Source organism: Halichoeres trimaculatus, unplaced genomic scaffold (genome assembly GCF_033239565.1).
Source record: "Halichoeres trimaculatus isolate MK-OKI-2021-1 unplaced genomic scaffold, fHalTri1.1 fHalTri1_scaffold_3, whole genome shotgun sequence".
In the NCBI taxonomy this organism is placed as follows: Eukaryota; Metazoa; Chordata; class Actinopteri; order Labriformes; family Labridae; genus Halichoeres; species Halichoeres trimaculatus.
In genome coordinates this window covers 18,365,324-18,383,766 of record NW_027437181.1, presented here as the reverse complement: position 1 = coordinate 18,383,766, position 18,443 = coordinate 18,365,324, and the positions used below count along the sequence as shown (strand labels likewise).

The following is an 18,443-nucleotide window of genomic DNA, read 5'->3' as shown; positions in this document are numbered from 1 at the left end:
TTTCTTGATTGCCTAAGCACTTTCTAAAATCACATTTAAGTAAGACAGCCAAGAGATGGTTATTTAATTACAATTTATCTTATCAACAGTTTAGTCAATATAGTTTACTTGTCAAAGGCCGTAGTAATTATTCATACTTTCACATCAACAAAGAGTGCCATCGGATGTCTTTCTGTGGCAACCAAACTTTACAACTCCTACCAATTCTGCAGGAAGGACACATAACATACAAAAGACTCTATATACCTAGTGCAATTTCATCATGTGTTTATTTGTTCATGTGCAACATACTATTAAGTTGAGAGGAAATACTTCATATCATGTGAAATAGTTTGTTTGATTTATTGAATGTGTTACAAATAGTTTTACAAATGTACAACTCACATTAGTTTCACTAGTCTAACTACTCCCATTTATTCATCTTGTTACTCTAAGCACTGTTCTTGTATTTGTATTGACATGGGCACTTTTTTGTGGGGGGGGGGTTCCATTTGACACTTTGTATTTTTAACATAACACTTGAATTGTATTTCACTTTCTTTGTACCTAGCAATTTCTTTTTATACATACTCTTCACTAATTTTGTACTCTTGAAAAACATGTCCAGTGGGATTGATTGAGGTCTAAGATAAGTAAGACTAATCTTATCTGTTTGGGTAGCTATCCCGTGGTACTGCAGGGGGCGCTGTGGGTGGTTGTATTGGATTCGGTTGAAGGTAAAAGGTCAACCTGTGTAACGTGTCAACAACAGGCTGACAAAATACCGGTGTCACCCCGCCCGTCAGCCGTCCACTTTTTTCTGTGGCTCACCTCTGTCACTTATCGCACCGGACCTCAACATTTTATCCTAAAAATGGCCAAAAAGCGGAGAGAAAGACGCGAGTCCGACGGTCTGTCTTCAGCACAGGAAGAGGTGAAGGCGAATGCTAGTGACTCACTAGTACAGAAAGGTAGGTTCGGACTGTAATGGCTAATCTGAATGAAGAAGGAAGCTTGTTGGTAGTTAAAGATAGATTAAGCCATACAACGGCACAGCAGCGTCATTTGCTCCGAGGTCAGTCCCGGATAGCAGATCAAGAGCCAACGTTAGCCGGATACTCTTTGTTTTTTTTTTAGCTTCAGTTAGCCGGCTCCAACAATGGCTTCTCAAAAAACCCAGCACAGCTAATGCTAAAGGTGTTCATGTTTCTTTAATTCACCCAAAATACCCCAGTGAATGTCATACATGTGTTTTAACTTTACTTACTGTTACGACCATAGGTGTAAATGTATTAAACTCTTGAGACTAACGAATGGAAGGATGATTAACACTGTAAAGTTGTCTTAAAATAATATGATATTACTACTACTACTACTACTACTACTACTACTAATGATAATAATAATAATGATAATGATAATATAGCTTACCTTTAACTCATACAAAATAAAAATGAACTGTTTATGTGAATAGGACAAGTTTGAAAATCACAAAAATAACAGGAAAGGATTAAACGATGCAAAAAGGCTAACCACCACCAGATAAAAGGAAATAAAACATTACAAACAGTAAGAACAATAATCGATTAAGGGCTAAAACTCAACAACAAAAGCTGAAAGAGCCTGTCTGTGATACTGTCAGGGAAATTATACAAGCACTTTAATCACTATTAATGTCAAATTAGTTGAAGTTATAGTGAACCCAACGAGTATGACACATTAAAAAGGAAATATTAACATTGAGTAGTGAAGTAATTTCGATGTAAGGTAATTGTAGTGTAGAAATAATTTTCTGTAAATAAAGAGCCCTGGTCTAAAAAAAAGGAAAAAGGAATATGTAAGTAAATGGATTGTTGCATATATTATCTCGACAACATGTGGGTAACCTCAATATCTTTTTCTTAAAGGTTTGAATGAACATACACACATACACACACACACACACACACACACACACACACACACACACACACACTCATACATACACACACACACATATATATATATATATATATATATATATATATATATATATATATATATATATATATATATATATATAAGTCCAGAAGTCCATTTCAGGAAATGCATCCATCTATCTCAGGGTCTCAAGAGGCAAACTCACTTCCCAGAGAAAGTTTCAACAGGTGACGCAAAAATCTTTAGTGAACTACACTGACAGCAAGCTTTTGTGCTGCTGGTGTGAACATGTAAATTGGTTATTCGAGAGCAGACCCAAATGCATACTGAACAGCCACCTGTGCTAATGAACTTATTTCTCTCAACAGAGGCTCAGCACGCAGCTGGGGGCTCAGCACGTGTGTCATTTATGATACTGGTGGCTATCTTCTCCTGCTCTGCTTCAGTCATGTACTTGGTCTACAGGAACTTCCCTGAACTTCCTGAGTAAGTTGCTTTATGGAATGTTAAACATGTTTGTGTAGATGGGGACAAGATTTATCTCTAGAAAGCCATAACACAAACTGCACTATTGGCTCTTGTTGAATACACTATACTCTGATTGACATATTGATTATTGTAATGTTGTTGATAGTTTTTGACATTACAGTTAAAATCTTTTTTGTTTTTGAAAGGTCAGCCTGTATCACCATGAACTATAATAAAACTTTTATAATAAGTTGTATCTTCTTCAAGTGTCAAGTGGTATTTCATTCACACATTTAAAGGATAAGTTCGGTTTATACAGCTTTTACGTTGTTTATAGTATGAAGTAGAACAAAATATTTACCCAGAAGGCTTTCCTGATCCAAGCAGTGCTTCGGGAGATATTCAGGTCCAAAATCGTGCAGCAGGCGTCTGTATAATGGGATCCATTGGGGCATAGACAGCGGCGCTCTTAAAACTGCATTAATCGTCCAAAATCTTGTGTTTTTCACCAATATTCCATCATGGTCCGCTCCAGGTTAGTCCTCTGTTGCAGTCTGTCACTCTACTAACCTGGAGCGGACCATGATGGAATATTGGTGAAAAACACAAGATTTTGGACGATTAATGCAGTTTTAGGAGCGGCGCTGTCTATGCCCCGATGGATCCCATCATACGGACGTCCGCTGCACGATTTTGGATCCAAATGTCTCCCGAAGCACTGCTTGGATCAGGAAAGCCTTCTGGGTGAGTATTTTGTTCTACTTCATTCTATAAACAATGTAAAAGCTGTATAAACTGAACTTATCCTTTCAAAGAAATGCTCATGCAATATAGCACTCCAATATTGAATGTTTTCTCTCTGTGAAATTACAATAAGTTAATCAAGAGATATAAGGAGAAAAACAACCAAAGAAAAAAGTAAAACAAAAAAAACTTAACCATTTTAAAGACGAAGTCTGTTAAGGCTGTCAACTTTTATTCACCCTTCACTTTGGGATGGCTTACAGCATACTAAAGATCAGACTGTCTTCAACATGATTGCAATAAAAATAAAGAAAAAAATATTTATGAAACAAATAAAGAATTTAAGATTATATGACAAAATTTAAACACTGAGTAAGGGTTGACTCTACATTACTCTATATTTGGTATCCTCGTGGCATAGGCCCGGATTTGTACAGATTGGCTAAGTCAGGAAATGGCACCAGATCAGACCAAGACATAAAACAAAAAGTATGACTTTCCTTTAATCCTTCTGTTGCATGAGAGGCTCAAGTTAGGGTAAGATTCCCAATTTTTTTTTAAAAAGTGTCCTTAAACTTTTGGTATGAGTGCATCTAATAAAAATGTTAAGAAACTTGAAACTTTCCTAATTGCAGTTATTACTGGCTGAGAGAAATTGCTGAGAGAAAGCCTACATAGTTGCATTTTCAAACAGAGAAAAGAATTTGTAATTATTAACCAAGCGGTTCTTTGAGATCATAATCAGTGACCATGTATAAACCCTTTCATTTTAAGCCAGGCATGAATATCCAGCTGAAACTTCACAAAACAGTCACCAGGAAAACTGCTGAAAGGTTTAGGTTTTGCTGAAAAACCCCTCATTGAATTTCTTTGTTTTTCTTTTTCAGTGATGAAATGGAAAAGATCAAGATCCCAAAAGACATGGATGATGCCAAAGCTTTGGGTACAGTCCTGTCTAAATACAAAGAGACGTACTACACCCAAGTGTTGGTGGCCTACTTTACAACATATGTCTTGTATCCTTGGAGAAAAAGTGTTTTTCAGGAAATCAAGCTCAATTTCTCTTTGCAATCATACAAATCTTCTGAGCACAACATTAGCTGACATCTCCCCCTCTCTTTTCTTTGTCTTACAACCCTATCTCAGCATACTTTGGATTACTATTATGAGTAATTCCTTCAAAGTCTGATCTGCTAAACCACCAAATTGTACACACCACATCTTTAAGCCTGTTTATAAATTCAACATGTCATTGCTTGGAGTCCCAGAAAGCAAGTAGGCATGTTGATGAGATAATGACTTTGCAGGGAGAGTGGCAGATTCACACTCCTACTTGCTTTTATATAGCTTACTTGTCTGCTGTTTATTCTGGATATGCATTAAAATCCAGGCAGTATGTATAACAGTAAAAGCAATGATTAGCAGTTGATAAAACCCTCTCCACATCCAAATACACCACCCCCACGTGCCACCCCTCTACTGAATATCATCTGTCTTTACATGTGTGAAGAGGCGACACAAGCCTTTACCCCTGTCTGATCTTTGTGTAAAAATTGGCTCCTGACATGAATCAGAATATCCTAGAATTCTATCATCTACCAGTTAAGTGGACCTTTGGTATAGAGGCTAACAAAAGGAAGATTTCTATGTGAACCCATAACTAATCTCTGATTACCTCACATTGAAAGTATCAAATCTAAGTTTGTACTAAAGGTCCAATAGGCTTGGGTACCAATAGGAATATTCTTTTTTTTTTTTTCAAATTAAATTGAAGATTTATCTGTCTATGACATCTACCTTGACACTTTCCCCAGCCTCCAGACATTTGCAATCCCTGGCTCCATCTTCCTCAGCATTCTGTCCGGATATCTCTACCCTTTCCCTTTAGCTCTTTTCTTGGTTTGCCTGGTGAGTAAGTGATGAGTATGAAAAATACCTGAAAGTAAATGCTCCATTTTGTAGTATTAAAATGTGTATGGAATCAGTTTCAATCTGACTGGCTTCAGTGTCTTAATTTAGAGCCTGCAAGCATGGCTACATTGCTTAGAACACTTATTAGACATTCCTCTTCTAGCAAACTGATAACTGAAGATTAAAGATTGAAAGACATTTAGCAGAAAATTAAAATGTACCTAAGGCAGTCCTCTTTTTTTCTGCTAACAGTGCTCTGGCCTGGGTGCTTCATTTTGCTATATGCTGTCGTACCTTGTGGGAAGACCTGTGGTCTACAAATACCTCGCAGAGCGAGCACAGAAATGGTCCCTGCAGGTAAAACCCGTAAAAGAAAATACACTTTCAACTGGAAAGATATATTAACTTTTTTTGGTATTATGGATCAACAAGATTGTTCAGACAATATGTGAAGCATCAAAAACATAAGTTCTGCAACAAAACCTACAGTTGATTTTTTTACTGTATGAATGCGTTTACTTCAGCTCAATGGGCGTTTTGCTGACTAAAGCAGGAGGTTGAAGTACTGATGTTGACAAATATTGTGTAATTTTTACCCCAGGCTACTGAAACTTCTTTTAGCAAACAGGTAGCGGTAGTTTCCTTTTACAGAAGGCCAAGGCATGTAGCAGTTTTAGGTTTTGTTGTTTGAATACTGTATAAGTTACAGATCCCAACATTTAAACCAGGGGAATTGCAGTGTATGTCCCAGTTCAATCTATGAACTGGTAATCCAGAGTTTATGGTTGATTAAACCTTGTGCCAATGACTGTCTACCAACAGGTTGACAAACATAAAGACCATTTGATCAATTACATCATCTTCCTGAGAATAACGCCGTTTCTCCCCAACTGGTTCATCAACATCACCTCTCCTGTCATTAACTTGCCTTTGGGGGTTTTCTTCATTGGTACCTTTCTTGGTAAGACTGTCTGTCCCTTGGTATTTTATTTAAAAAAAAAAGAAGAAAAGCCCTTTCTCACATGTTTTCAACTGTTGTCTTTGAAGGAGTGGCACCACCATCCTTTGTAGCCATCAATGCAGGTACACAACTGTACAAACTGACCACAGCTGGAGAGGCTGTCTCCTGGAACTCACTGGCTGTACTTGGCATTCTGGCTGTGCTCTCCATCTTGCCTGTCTGCTTCCAGAAAAAGCTGCAGAAAAAACTTGAGTAGAGCACTAAACACCTCAGCACCTCATCTGCTGGCTGATCCCAACATCCCAGTTCCTTTGGCTCAGGAACGTGCTGCTGTCACTCAAGTTGATTTGGCTCGGAGTCTGACTGCTGGCACAACAAGCATTCATTGACCACAAAATGCATGCAGTGGTGGATTGTTCCTGATATGAGGTACCATAAAAACTGGTCACTGCTTGCATCCATTTTTTTGTTTTGTTTCTCATGATTTTATTTTTTTTGGTGAATGTGTGAATTTGGCACATCTTGTGAATACCAGATTTTTGTTGTTTTTATTTAAGCCTTTACTCCTTTTTAAGCAAATCTTGCCATACAATTAAAGATGCTACTTAAAGGAAGTTAATGAAGAATATTATAGTGTCTGTTTTTGAAAAATATAGTCTTCAAAATTTCTGCTTTTATTGGGAAAAAACGATCCACAGTATCTTGTCGATACTACAATAACCATCTTCTGTTTTAAGCACTGAAGAAACTTGGACTACTACTTTGCAGTGGCATATCAGTGACAAATTCCTGTTTGTAGCACCTTTAAGTTTAACTCCTCTTTTTCATGCTTGTTTCAAAACACCTGGCAGTTTTCAACTACTGAAGTGTTCCAGTGCAACAATAACTGAAATGCTAATGTTAAGTGGATTTTATTGACATGAAATGTAAATTTTGGAAACCTGCTGGTGCCTGCCACTGTCACCCCCTGCAGTGTGAGGATGGAAGAATGAAACTGCAGAAAAGTAATGGTTTTTTACCAGTCTTAATAACTGCCTCGTTATGTGGACATGTGTGGGAGTTCAATGGTACTCTTTAAGAGGTGTCCAGATTCACTGCCATACAAGCTTCTTTTTTTTTTTTTCCATCAGTCTCTGTTCTTAATTGTAGCCTTAAGCAGCTCTCTCTTTGCCACTGTAATCTCATGAAAAACACACTGCACTGATGCAATAGTTCCTCACAGAACATCTTAACTGCAGGTTTCTTAAGGCCACAATGCTGGTATTTGACTTTAAGAGTGCAGAGATTATGTCAGCACTGCAGATCTGTGTTTGGTAAGTTTCATACCTCTTAGAGCAGCCAAACAGCACAGTTTTGATTTAAGGAAAGTATGGGGTAAAGTTTCTTTGAAAGAGTTGCATGTGTCATAATTTGTGTGTGTTCAGGTAATGTATCTGTTGTTTTTCTTCACGTAAAAAACTGGAGTTGCTACCTTAGGATGAAACATGGCCCCCAATTAGACTGCAAATAGACAGGATACTTAAGCCTTACCTTGCTTTTACTGCTACTTGTCTCCACCATAAGAAATGTATCAAGATGCCTGATTTTCTGTGTTATATTGTGCTTTTAGGTTGTTTTAAAAGGCTAAGTCTGTCCTGTGCTTTAAAGAATTTTTTTTCCTGTGAACCAAGCTAACTTATGAGCTGCTGCTTAAATATTCTTTAATGGTCGCCAGAGGACTGGATACAGTTAACATACTGGTGAGAAACTCTTTCAACTGACTTTTTGTTCATCTTAAAACTGCACAACTACAAAAGGCAGTTGTTGTTTCGATTTCCGGTTTGTACAACAATGTCTTATTATCCATCAGAAAAACTGTGTACTGTAAGTTTAATCTCAAATTTGACATTTTACACACACAGCTACAAAAACAACAGTTTAAGAGGATGCTCAAGCCTGATTATCTTCTACTTTCATGTGTGCTCTGTCTTGGTCTTAAAGCTGGTTGAGGAAAGAGCTGTTAAATGTTGTCTCGGAAATGAAAATGCATATTCACTAAGATGATAACTTCTATAAACCTTTTTATTTATTTATTAAGAAGCTAGATTCACATCATAGATGTTCTTTATGATGTAAAAGATGCCAAGATATGGTACTTCTTGATGATTTTCAAATTTATTATGTAGAATATTTAATAGAATACCTATACTTAAACTAAAATTTGATTTATTAGGGCTATTTTCCTCAACTTCTCTACCAAATGTAACTCTTGTGTAACCCTCTGTCAACATTTCACAAAGCAGTATTATTTTGTACTGAGCAGTGAAGGATAGCAGTATGAAATGGTAACAGAAAGTAAAATTTTCTCCTGTCTAATCATTTTTTTTTTAATATTTATTTAATCATTAAAGTTATCTTGAAAGATCTTGTGGGGTTTCATTTTAAGATTGATCCTAAATGGTGAATGGCAATCTGAGGGGATTTTTCAGACCCTGGTTGTATTGGTTTTAAAAGTTGAAAACAGACTGGTTTGCCTTAGTTTTACAGCAAACATCAGTAAAACGTGGAAAAAAAAATCCATGTCTAGTCCAGGAAATTTCATTGCTTTGAACTTAGATTTAGTGTATTTGTTAACCATAAATGTATTTAGTATATCTCTACATGCATAAATATGCACGTAGTGGTTGCTAAAAGTTGTTATTTTGACATGGGTTAAGTGCCACCAGGTGGTGACATTGTAACATACCTGCTCAGGAGCATACAGTATGGATAGCATGACATTGTCCCAGTAGGTCTGTTGTGTGAATGGTTTCACAAAATTGTATTATAAACACACATTGTGTTATGCAGGGTAACTAAATGATTAAGTTTAATACTTTGTTTCAAAATGAATTATCTCACCCTTAAGGGGCTCATACATACATGTTATAATTATAGATTCTTAATATAAACAACAACAACAAAAATCAAGACTTTAAACTTGTTGTCTGAAGCAACTCCTTAATAAATATGCACTGGACAAAATATTTGACAAATACTTAAAAATATAAAACCCACTTTATTTTTACTATTGCTCTAATACATATTAATATATATCCTTTCAGGATATATAATGCTATCTCATCTTTAGGTGTGTGGTACTCTTTAATTTATTCTAAAGCTAATAAAAATTCTATACATTAAATAAAATTTGCCATTTAAATGTCACTTTCCAGTTTCTCACAATTGCTGCGTTTGGATTCTGAGTATTTTTCATAACAATGTCTATCATGGACATCCACGACCAGTTATATCCTGGTGATACTTTATGTTCTTGAAGGAGATAATTACAGCTGTGGACTGGAGGGCCCACAATGCATTTCGTCTGCAACGCTCAGATTTTTATGGATGTATGTAAAGCTAGAGGGAGCGTGAATTAACACGGAAAGGACAATAATGTCTTTCACAATATTTCCATTTTTAATTTTTGAAAATGAACGTGTTGTTACCTCTTTACATTGTATGCGTTACTGAGTGGTAAAAATCACTTATCAATTAAACGAATTTTGATTTGGCCATTGGCGAAAAGTGATGAAGAAACAGAGACAAACCCAAGTGAAACAATACTCCAAAATCAAGAAAATAATGGTTTATAAGATGTTTTATTACAAAAAGATTATTAGCCATCATTTCCTGCTGTTATATCAAAACTACCAGCTCGTATTGTATTTTTCGCTGATTTATGATAATAATAGTAATAATTATCAATATTGTTTACATATATTTTGTATTGTACCTTTTACTAAAGTTGGTGTAATGTTGACCCTTTTTAAACATATATTCTTTGTTTTACACACATACACCATACTGACCAAAACAGAATTCGCTGGACAAAATTATAAAAAAAAATTGTGGTAAGAGGCTCGGTGGTTTTGCACTTTGGTGCATATTTGGGGGACTCGATTTTACTTTGAAAGGTCTCCGCCGGATGTTCCATGGCTGTTGCTGGCAGCACAAACAGGTTAGCTTTGTATCGGTACAGATTTTTCGAGCTTCGCAGTAAACGTAGCATCCGAGATGGCAGAGAGAAATCACTCCTCCGAGTTCCTTTAATATGCTCCCTGTCGAGGGGATAAGGGTACCACCGGACCAGTCTCAAAATGACCACCGGCTTCAGCTCCGGGTCCTGCCGGTTCGCAGATTATTTTGTGATCTGCGGACTCGATACCGAAAGCGGTCTGGAACCCGACGAACTGTCCGGTAAGCATATTAGCTGTCGGGGTTAATGTCGGACTGATGCAGAGAAACAAGAAGGCAGGGCAGGGATGTTATACATAATGTTATTATTTAGCTTGTACAGTATGTTAACTCACATGTCGTTGACGTGTTATGTATTTCACATAATGTAAAATGAATACACAGTCAACATAACGTTAGGCCCAGCTCATCTGTCCGCCTGTTTGTGTCTAATGTTAATGCTCGGAGAGAAGCGAGGGGATTATGTCTCTGTAACGCACTGACACAGATTTAAATTCCCTTTTCTTCATTATTCTCGATTAATCGGGAAGATATGACGCTGCCATTGCGCTGCTGCTATAATCTAGTGTGAGTGACAAGTGTTTTCGGCTCCAGTGTTTGATTTTGTTGTAATGTAATAAAAACAACTGAAGATGTTGTCATAGAGGCTCCTGGCTGTCATCGCTGTTATTCAGGGAAGACCAGGTAGCAAGGTAGCAACACGCATTGGCGGATTTACCTGGGTGTAAAATGTTCCATGCCCCTCCATGGACCCCTCTCCTTCTCAGCATCCCTGATACACACTGTGCATGCGTCCTCTTTAGGTAACCTTTTTTGGAGGGCACACCCTTCTCTTCACATCAGTTATATAAATAACTTAAATGCTCGATGGCAGAGGACAATAGGCTGGAGACGTTTTGAGACAGTTTCCATTTTTTTTGTTAACGTGTCAAGATAATATCTTTTGGATCACGTGTTTTTAATAGAATCTGCATTGCCAGGGGGTCCCCAGACAGTCTGGGCATGGTTTAAGCATGATTCGTGGGAATAATCAGCATAGCAACAGTGGCTGTTCTCTTACCCTACAGGCATGTGTGTGTTTTTCTCATATAATTATTCTACAGCCCATGGTAAACTGATATCTCTGAATTTTTGTAAAATGACAGTAATGTTGGAAGATACACCTAGACACAAGGTATCATGAGAAACTGCAAATAAATGGGTTTGGAGGCTCATTTAAAAACTTCACTGTGTGGAGTTGGATGGATAGCTTTGAAGGCTGAGAGGAGACATGTGACAGGGTGTGACACAATATCTCCAGATTTAATCTCTAGAAAAACAAATCTTCTGAGAAACATTCATCATGTTTTATTTTTTTAACTAAAATATATAACCACTTCTTCTTAAAAGGCCCATGTTACGAATTTTATTTATTACATTGGAGTAACATGGACACTTAATGAGAGAATTTTCCCCCTTGAGGCTGTTACTGTGTATCAATACACCCTCTTGCATGCTATATTACTTGTGGGTGATACTTTTTTTTCTTATGTTTGACTTTTATTTACCGTGGGTTGTGCCTTCATCTGTATTTTAGTTTGATAATGTTATAAACAGGCACAGAATACACAGTATATCACAAAAACAGCTTGAAATGGGATGTTAAAGAAAAAACACCATGCATTCACACTTAGCACGTTAAAATTTGACCTTCAAGTGGAGTCCTGGATACACTGGCCATGCATTCACACCATTTGGCTAATCAGATAAAGCCTCAGCTAGGGGTCAGCTAACAGCTACCCTCTAATTAGTTGCTGTCAGTGTTGTGGCGACTGAGAGGTTAGCCAGCATGATTGTTGAGGTACTCAGCTTTATGAAATCAATTTGGATTCATGAGAGACAACAGAAGAAAAACAGTATTTGTACAAATGTGGAAGGATCCAGATATTTAGGTTGCAATATTAAATCGTATTTATGATTGCAGTTTCTTTCAAACATCACACTGGCTTTATGTCTGTAGTATTACTACAGGCTTTTGAGGACATGATTCTTTTATGCTTCGCTATCAGTGTAAAAGGTACAGAGGCTAAGTTATAGTTATTTTGCTGACCAACACTCCTGTGTGTATGTGAAGCATGTGAGGCTCACTTACATGGAAGGCTTCTTTTGTTTCTGTAACACCATTAACACTGTGCAAAATTACACATTGGAGAAGCACTGTGGTGCTGCTGTTAGAGTCAGATGCAGAAGAATACCTAAGCTTCATTGCGGCACTTCTCAGGAAATCTATGCAAAGGGGACTTTTGAAGACTTGACAGCCAGTAAAAAAGTCAAATTTGATTTATAGAAATTTTGAAGAGATATCAGAGATAGCCATCATGGAGTGTGCGTAAACATCTGCCTAAAATTTCCCCCATCAGGTAATGTGAGAGTTTCACACACAGCAACAACCCTGCTGACTAATAACTTTGGGAAAACCCTGAATGTTGAAGTAAATGAACAAGTCAACTAAAGTTATTATGTCAATACTTTGAATTACTAAAATTCCAGTTAAAATGGTGTATTGTATCAAAAAGAATAACAATATATTTTGCTTTGACAGTTTATCAGCTTCCAAAAAGAAACTGTCCTAAACCTGCTAATATGAACTAGTCTTACAGTTAGCCTGTTGTGATTAATGTTTAAAAATGAATTAGCTCTTGTTGACTGGGTCAGGGCTCCTGTACTTGTCTGGTTTTTGGATTATAGTCCACTTAGTCAGCCATTTTTCTGTTTTTAGGTCGTGTGAGAGGAAAAAAAAGAGTTTGGTGCAGCTTCTGTCCACAACACAGTGATTCATAGGGAATGACTACAGTTAAGAGTCTGTTTTATCTCTTCCATTTCTGTCTGATTTATCATGACTCAGCAGCCAGTGAGAGGACTGTATGGCTGAAAGAAAGTTATTTCCTCCACAGATCAAATTCAACCAAAAATCTTGCATTTTTAAAGACTCAGCCTCTCTACTTCCTATTTTGCACTTCCTTAAATCAGGTTCCTGTTTGGGAGTTCAAATCTAGTGGGCTGTATCTGAGACGAGCTGTACCCGAGTATACACATTGATCTGTTTTGAATTAAGCACAGCTCTGACCTAGTTTATCAGGGTTAGTTCATGTTCAGCTTCACACAGATTTGATTGCAACAACAACCAGCTCTTTTTCTGCCTGTTGTTTTTAATTTAACATTGAAAATTTAAAAGCAGTGTCAGTCTTTTATACATGATAAAAGAGAAATTTATTTTCTTAAAATTCAATTAATATGTATTTAAATTTTCAATAAAATTTGCCATTAATTGGGGGTCAGTGTCACCTTTAACAGGATGACTAAAATCGACCCTCTAATTTCAAAACAGTTGTAAAGGTGTGAAATAAATTATTTTATTTCTTTGTTATTCAAACTTGCGGTCAATACATTGCTAATTCACCACCTCTGTGACTCCACAGCAATGTAAATGATTGAAAGCGAAACTTCAAAGTAGGGCTTTGTGGTCTGCTGCTGTTCTACTTACTGCATCTTGTTGCCATTTACAATAGAAGAACTTTGGGGCTTGCCCTGTTGAGTTTCATTACTGTGAGTGAAGAAAGGAAATGGTATGGAAATTCCAGTATAAAAGGTTAGCTAAAATTCAAGATTATTGTGTGTTACTGGTAATAAGGTGAGATTTCAGATGTCAGCTGTGTTTCTGGATAAGCCAAGAAATGCAAATGTTGTGTCTCTGCAGAACTGGGATAAACAAAACATCAGATTAAAATCTGCCATTTTCACCCTGGACACCAAAGAGTGTACACACTTTTTTCATACGTTTGAAAAGTACTGTCACTGGCATTGAAAAAAACAGAGATCAATCAGCAGCTGTTTGGGTTATTGATCTGTGGCTTGAGTCATGCTGATTCTGGGGATCTGTTGCCTTTTATGTGGCACAGAAAGGGACATTTGGGTTCTCTGCATCTGACTTTAGAGGAAAACTAGTTAAAAATACAACATTTTTATTACGGCAGTGCTCAACTAAATGTTTTCTGTCTTTTCCTGAAAAAGTTAGAAATTTTAAAGGTCAAGCTTCTTAATACTTAGAATAATCTGCTGGTAGTTTTTATTTTAACCTTTTAAAGGATATGGTCTTTTTCATTCAAAATAAAGCTAACAGAATTTAAAAGAAAATGTTAGGGGGACAAATAATGGAAATATAATGTACTAGCTTTGAGCTGTGTTGGCTAAAACATATGCCACAAATCTATTTTATTATAAGAACAGGTTTACATCATTGACAATCATCATCTCAAAATAATGACAAGCTGTAGTCAGTAAAAAAGCAAAGATGCTGACTTGGAAGCTTTATTCACTTTGTACTAAATGTAATTACTGAACAAACTAGTGAACAATCTTAAGCTATTATACACCCATGGATTGAAATATTTCAGATGAATTAGGTCAGTTTTGCCTGAAACTATGCCATCAATCAGGTAGTTGGTGCCATAGATGAAATGTCCAAAATCATCTTCTTTTTTTTCCCCATCATCCAGAACTACTTGGTCAACATGTGCAGTAAGGTTTGGATATAATAAAGGTAATTTACAGTGAATGACAAAGAAAACAACCTGAGCTTTTCTTTTAGCCCTGTGTAAGGCAGCACAGTGAGGACCTGATTAGCATATGTATGACCCTGCAGCTCACAGGCCACACTGGAAACACAGGGAGCTGAGAGACACAAGTACACTCGCACACACAGGCTTCACTTATTCAAATGCTAAATATCCTTTGAATTTCCCAGGCAGCCTCTCCTTCCTCTTCCCTACTCAGCAAACAAATGAGGATGACTGGCTCAACATGAAGGCTTGCTTTCAATGCATAATGTGAGCTTTCATATTTGCACTTTGTCGTGAATTTATGGCCTGTGAAGGGTGTTCTATATGAGTTTAAAGATCTGCTTGAAATGAATGAGAAGAGCTGAAAAATTCTCCTCAGAATGCACAAAAAGTGTGTCCTAAACTTAGTTCAAAGTGTAATGACACACTAAGAACTAGGTCAAAGGGTTTTAATTAATGATTTTCATTATTAAACTTGAATCAGATCTTCTAAATTAATGAACATCAGGAGGGGTTTTTACTACCCTTTTGTTCTACAAGTAAAAGTTTAATCTGTTTTTCCCGCAAACAATGTTTCATGACTCACTAAAGCAGCAAACAACAGCTTGTATCGGCGTGTGACTGTCCTGATGATTCATCAGAGCAAGATCTGGACTGTGCCTGTTAATATCTAGTTAACTACTAAAGCTCCCAAAATGCATTTCGGAATGAAAAGTCCAGATGCAGAACTTAAAAATTCTGTTTCATTTTCTACTAAAAGTAGTGAAACAACTTCTTTTAAACAAAGAAACGTTTTGCGTCTGGATCACATCAACATCTTCACAGGTGTGTTTCAGACCCAGTTTTATAAGTTACTTGTATTCATCATGCCTTGAGCAGGCTTTTTTGTGTGGTGATTAAAAATTAATATTTTACACATCAAGAACATTCCAATCATTAAAGTAAAATTTGTTAAAATAATGATTGTAAACTGTCTTATTATTTTTTTTCCATTACACATGCTCTCACAGGAAATTGTATGTAGTCATCTAAACTGAAATTATTAGTCTAGTTTGTCTAAGAGTCCCAGGGAAGGTTTATGTACTTACTTATCTGATCACCTTATGCCCTGTAGGAGTAATGTGACTTTCCCTGGCTAATCTGCAAAGTATCTTACATCAGTGCAGTTGAATATTTAGAAGGACAGTTTTCTGTCAGCACCATGACGGGCTCCTGAAATGTTAAGTTTTACATTCTTTTCCCTCATGACAGAGTAATTAAACCTGCACATTCTTGTGTTAAAGACAGAGTACTTTCTATAGGTTAAGTTTCTCTGCAGTCCATTCCCCTGACTGACAACAGATGTTCACTGAGCTGCATTTCTGAGCAGTCAGGTTTCCTCCAAGCAGTGCAAGACTGAAAATTTCTCATCTACAACAACTTCCTGTTAGCTGAAGATGCAGCAGTGATATTGCTCTGGCTGTTTATTGTAAATTTCTTTGCCCTCTTTTCTCATCATCTTGCTCACGATTGAAGACTAAACCACATAGTGACTTTCTAAACATGTTGACCTTATTTCTGTGCTGTCTGCAGACATTGTTCATGTAACAAACTGGAAAGAACAATACAAAATTTATACGTCATTCATTTATAGAGGAAACATATTTAAGTTTAAATTTGCAATTTATTGGGATCGAAAGTTGGTTGAAAGTTGTAACCAAAATCAAACTTTTATCTCTTTAGCATAATCCTTTTGTTATTGATTGACTATTTCTGAGGGTAAAAAAGATCTGGTAAATCATTTAATACATATTTACATAATACATAATACATATATTAATACATATTTGTTAAAGGTAATATTGCCTGGTAGTATTTGTTAGCAGATCACAGCAAAACATATCAAAAGATATACTTTTTTTAATCTTCTTTATGATCAATGTGTAAAACACACCCTTTCCTGTGCTCAATGCAGTAGCAGGATTTGATTAACATATTGGTAGTTGTAAGTTTTAAGTATTTTACCGCTTATTTTGCCCCACAGCTGCCCACAGGAGAGGATGTTGGTTTATTTTAGCTGCTAGCCTTTGAGCAGAGGTACACACTGATTTTGAAGAAATATTTTTTATTTCCAGATTTTAGGGAATTGAAAGTTGCACTTAAGAAAACTTTCCTACACTTTGATGAGTGTATAGATTAAAAAGGTTGAAGAATTAATAAAATATGATTTCTTTCAAATCATCTCGGCTGGGAATACAAACTGTGCAGGCTAGAAGTCTATGCTGAGAGTGAGCTGTCACGCTGATGTCAGTGCTCCGTCCTCTGGGTGAATAAGTGCTGATGTTTTTTGCTGCTGAGCTATTTTGAAGTGTTAGCAGTGGCTTCAGCACATTCTGCTGTGGGCAGTCAAGTTGAGTCGTGTCTGATTGTAGCTTTTCTAGAGACAGAGGAACATCCCTTTATGTTTGGGCCTAGTAGGCTGTGTTACAGTAGGTGTGAGGGTGTATGAGCAGGGGAGGGATTCAGAGACGTGGGTGGTCCTTGACTCGAAGAAAGAGAGAAAAAGCTGAGAAGTCAGGGCTACATGACGCTCTTCACCCACTGCTTCTGGTCCACGCTGTCATGGCATCATGGACCAGTTGTAGGAGAATATGATGGATCTAGAAAATGTTTATGCTGCTCAGTTTTATTTGATTTGATTTTCTCACCGAGTGTGTCTTCTGTGAGATGAGACAGCTTGAATTCAGGGCTAACTACCAGGTGAAGGTGGAGCGCAGAGAAACACATGGGTATTGTCACTCTGCACACACCACTTCAAGGCAGCCTGTCATTGACAAGACAAGACCTTGCCATGTATAAAACAACAGCTGCTCCGTCAGCACTATTTAAGTGTATCTATTTAGTTATTTTCCACAAATTACACTAGAAGTAGCATACTGTCTGAAATAGAGCACTACTGAGTGATGATTTTAATCAAATTAAAATGTCTATCTAATTACAGTTATCCAAATATAATTTTTGCTTTCAAAGTGTTTCAGAGTTTTTTCTTCCCATGGTTGTCTCCCTCTTTTTTTTCTTTGTAATATTTTTATCAGGTATTTCATGTGGTTAGTTAAACTTAATTTTCTTGTTAAATCCAGAAGTTTAACCCCACATGTTTTCATATCACTGTTTCACCAATCTGAGTGATGTCAGGATCCACTGGCCTTTTTCACTTTTTTTCAGTTATAATGTTATTGGTAGGTGCATGGACGGAAAAAGGAAATATTTTTTTAAACCATTGCTTGATGATCTTCAGTCTTAAAACCTGGTCTATCTTAGCCCTGACTTGTAAAACGCACCACAAACCAATGACAGGATGTTTCAGCGAGGCAGCTTTTAGCAGCTATGCACCAGAACTTTAGAATGGACTCCCACCACAGTCACAGGCTACCTCTGTCCATGATTCATAGAAGGAGGTAAAAATCTAATGTCATGGACTTGCTTTTATCTTATGTTTTCATTATTCAGTGTTAGCTCATTATTTATTATTGCATATTAACATTTAAATTTACATGGAAAACACTTATTTGAATGCTATGAAAGGTGCTTTACAATAAATTCCAATATTATTTGTATTAGTTATCATCTGACACTCTGTTTATGATCTTACAATAAAATTTGAAGGTGAGGTGTTTTAAGTTATTGAAGGAAAACATGAGAACTTTGTGTATGAGGTCCTGATGATTAACTGACACATCATTGACAGATATTTTAATATTTATGGTTTAGAACAATCATTATAAAATGCCAAAACATGATTTTCTACCCCATCACACACAGGAACATCTTGTGCTCTCTAAGTTCCCCACACTGCACATGCTTTCAAAACTACCTCGTGATTTTAC

At 36.7% G+C, this 18,443-nt stretch overlaps 2 protein-coding genes across 5 annotated transcripts in view; both read left to right on the top strand.

The window, feature by feature from the left end:
• The first annotated feature begins 696 nt into the window (after positions 1-696).
• tmem41b (transmembrane protein 41B) lies at positions 697-8,330 on the top strand. Its single transcript, XM_074665782.1, has 7 exons — positions 697-950; positions 2,268-2,385; positions 3,999-4,127; positions 4,926-5,019; positions 5,275-5,379; positions 5,845-5,983; positions 6,070-8,330. Exons 1-7 carry the CDS (start codon positions 854-856, stop codon positions 6,237-6,239), a joined length of 852 nt encoding a protein of 283 aa, XP_074521883.1. The 5' UTR covers positions 697-853; the 3' UTR covers positions 6,240-8,330.
• A 1,628-nt stretch (positions 8,331-9,958) lies between these two features.
• dennd5a (DENN/MADD domain containing 5A) overlaps positions 9,959-18,443 on the top strand; it is a 33,752-nt gene continuing 25,267 nt past the window's right edge. For all 4 annotated transcript variants that reach the window (XM_074665781.1, XM_074665779.1, XM_074665780.1 and 1 more), the window contains exon 1: positions 9,959-10,201. In XM_074665781.1, the coding sequence (XP_074521882.1) occupies positions 10,102-10,201 (100 nt within the window). In that variant the 5' untranslated portion in view covers positions 9,959-10,101. The remainder of the gene's footprint in view (positions 10,202-18,443) is intronic.

Coding starts and splice junctions, on each gene's coding strand:
- tmem41b (XM_074665782.1), top strand. CDS start 854: ATGGCCAAAAAGCGGAGAGAAAGACGCGAGTCCGACGGTCTGTCTTCA. Junction 2,386..3,998: donor AACTTCCCTGAACTTCCTGA/GTAAGTTGCTTT, acceptor TTTCTTTTTCAG/TGATGAAATGGAAAAGATCA. Junction 5,020..5,274: donor CTCTTTTCTTGGTTTGCCTG/GTGAGTAAGTGA, acceptor TTCTGCTAACAG/TGCTCTGGCCTGGGTGCTTC.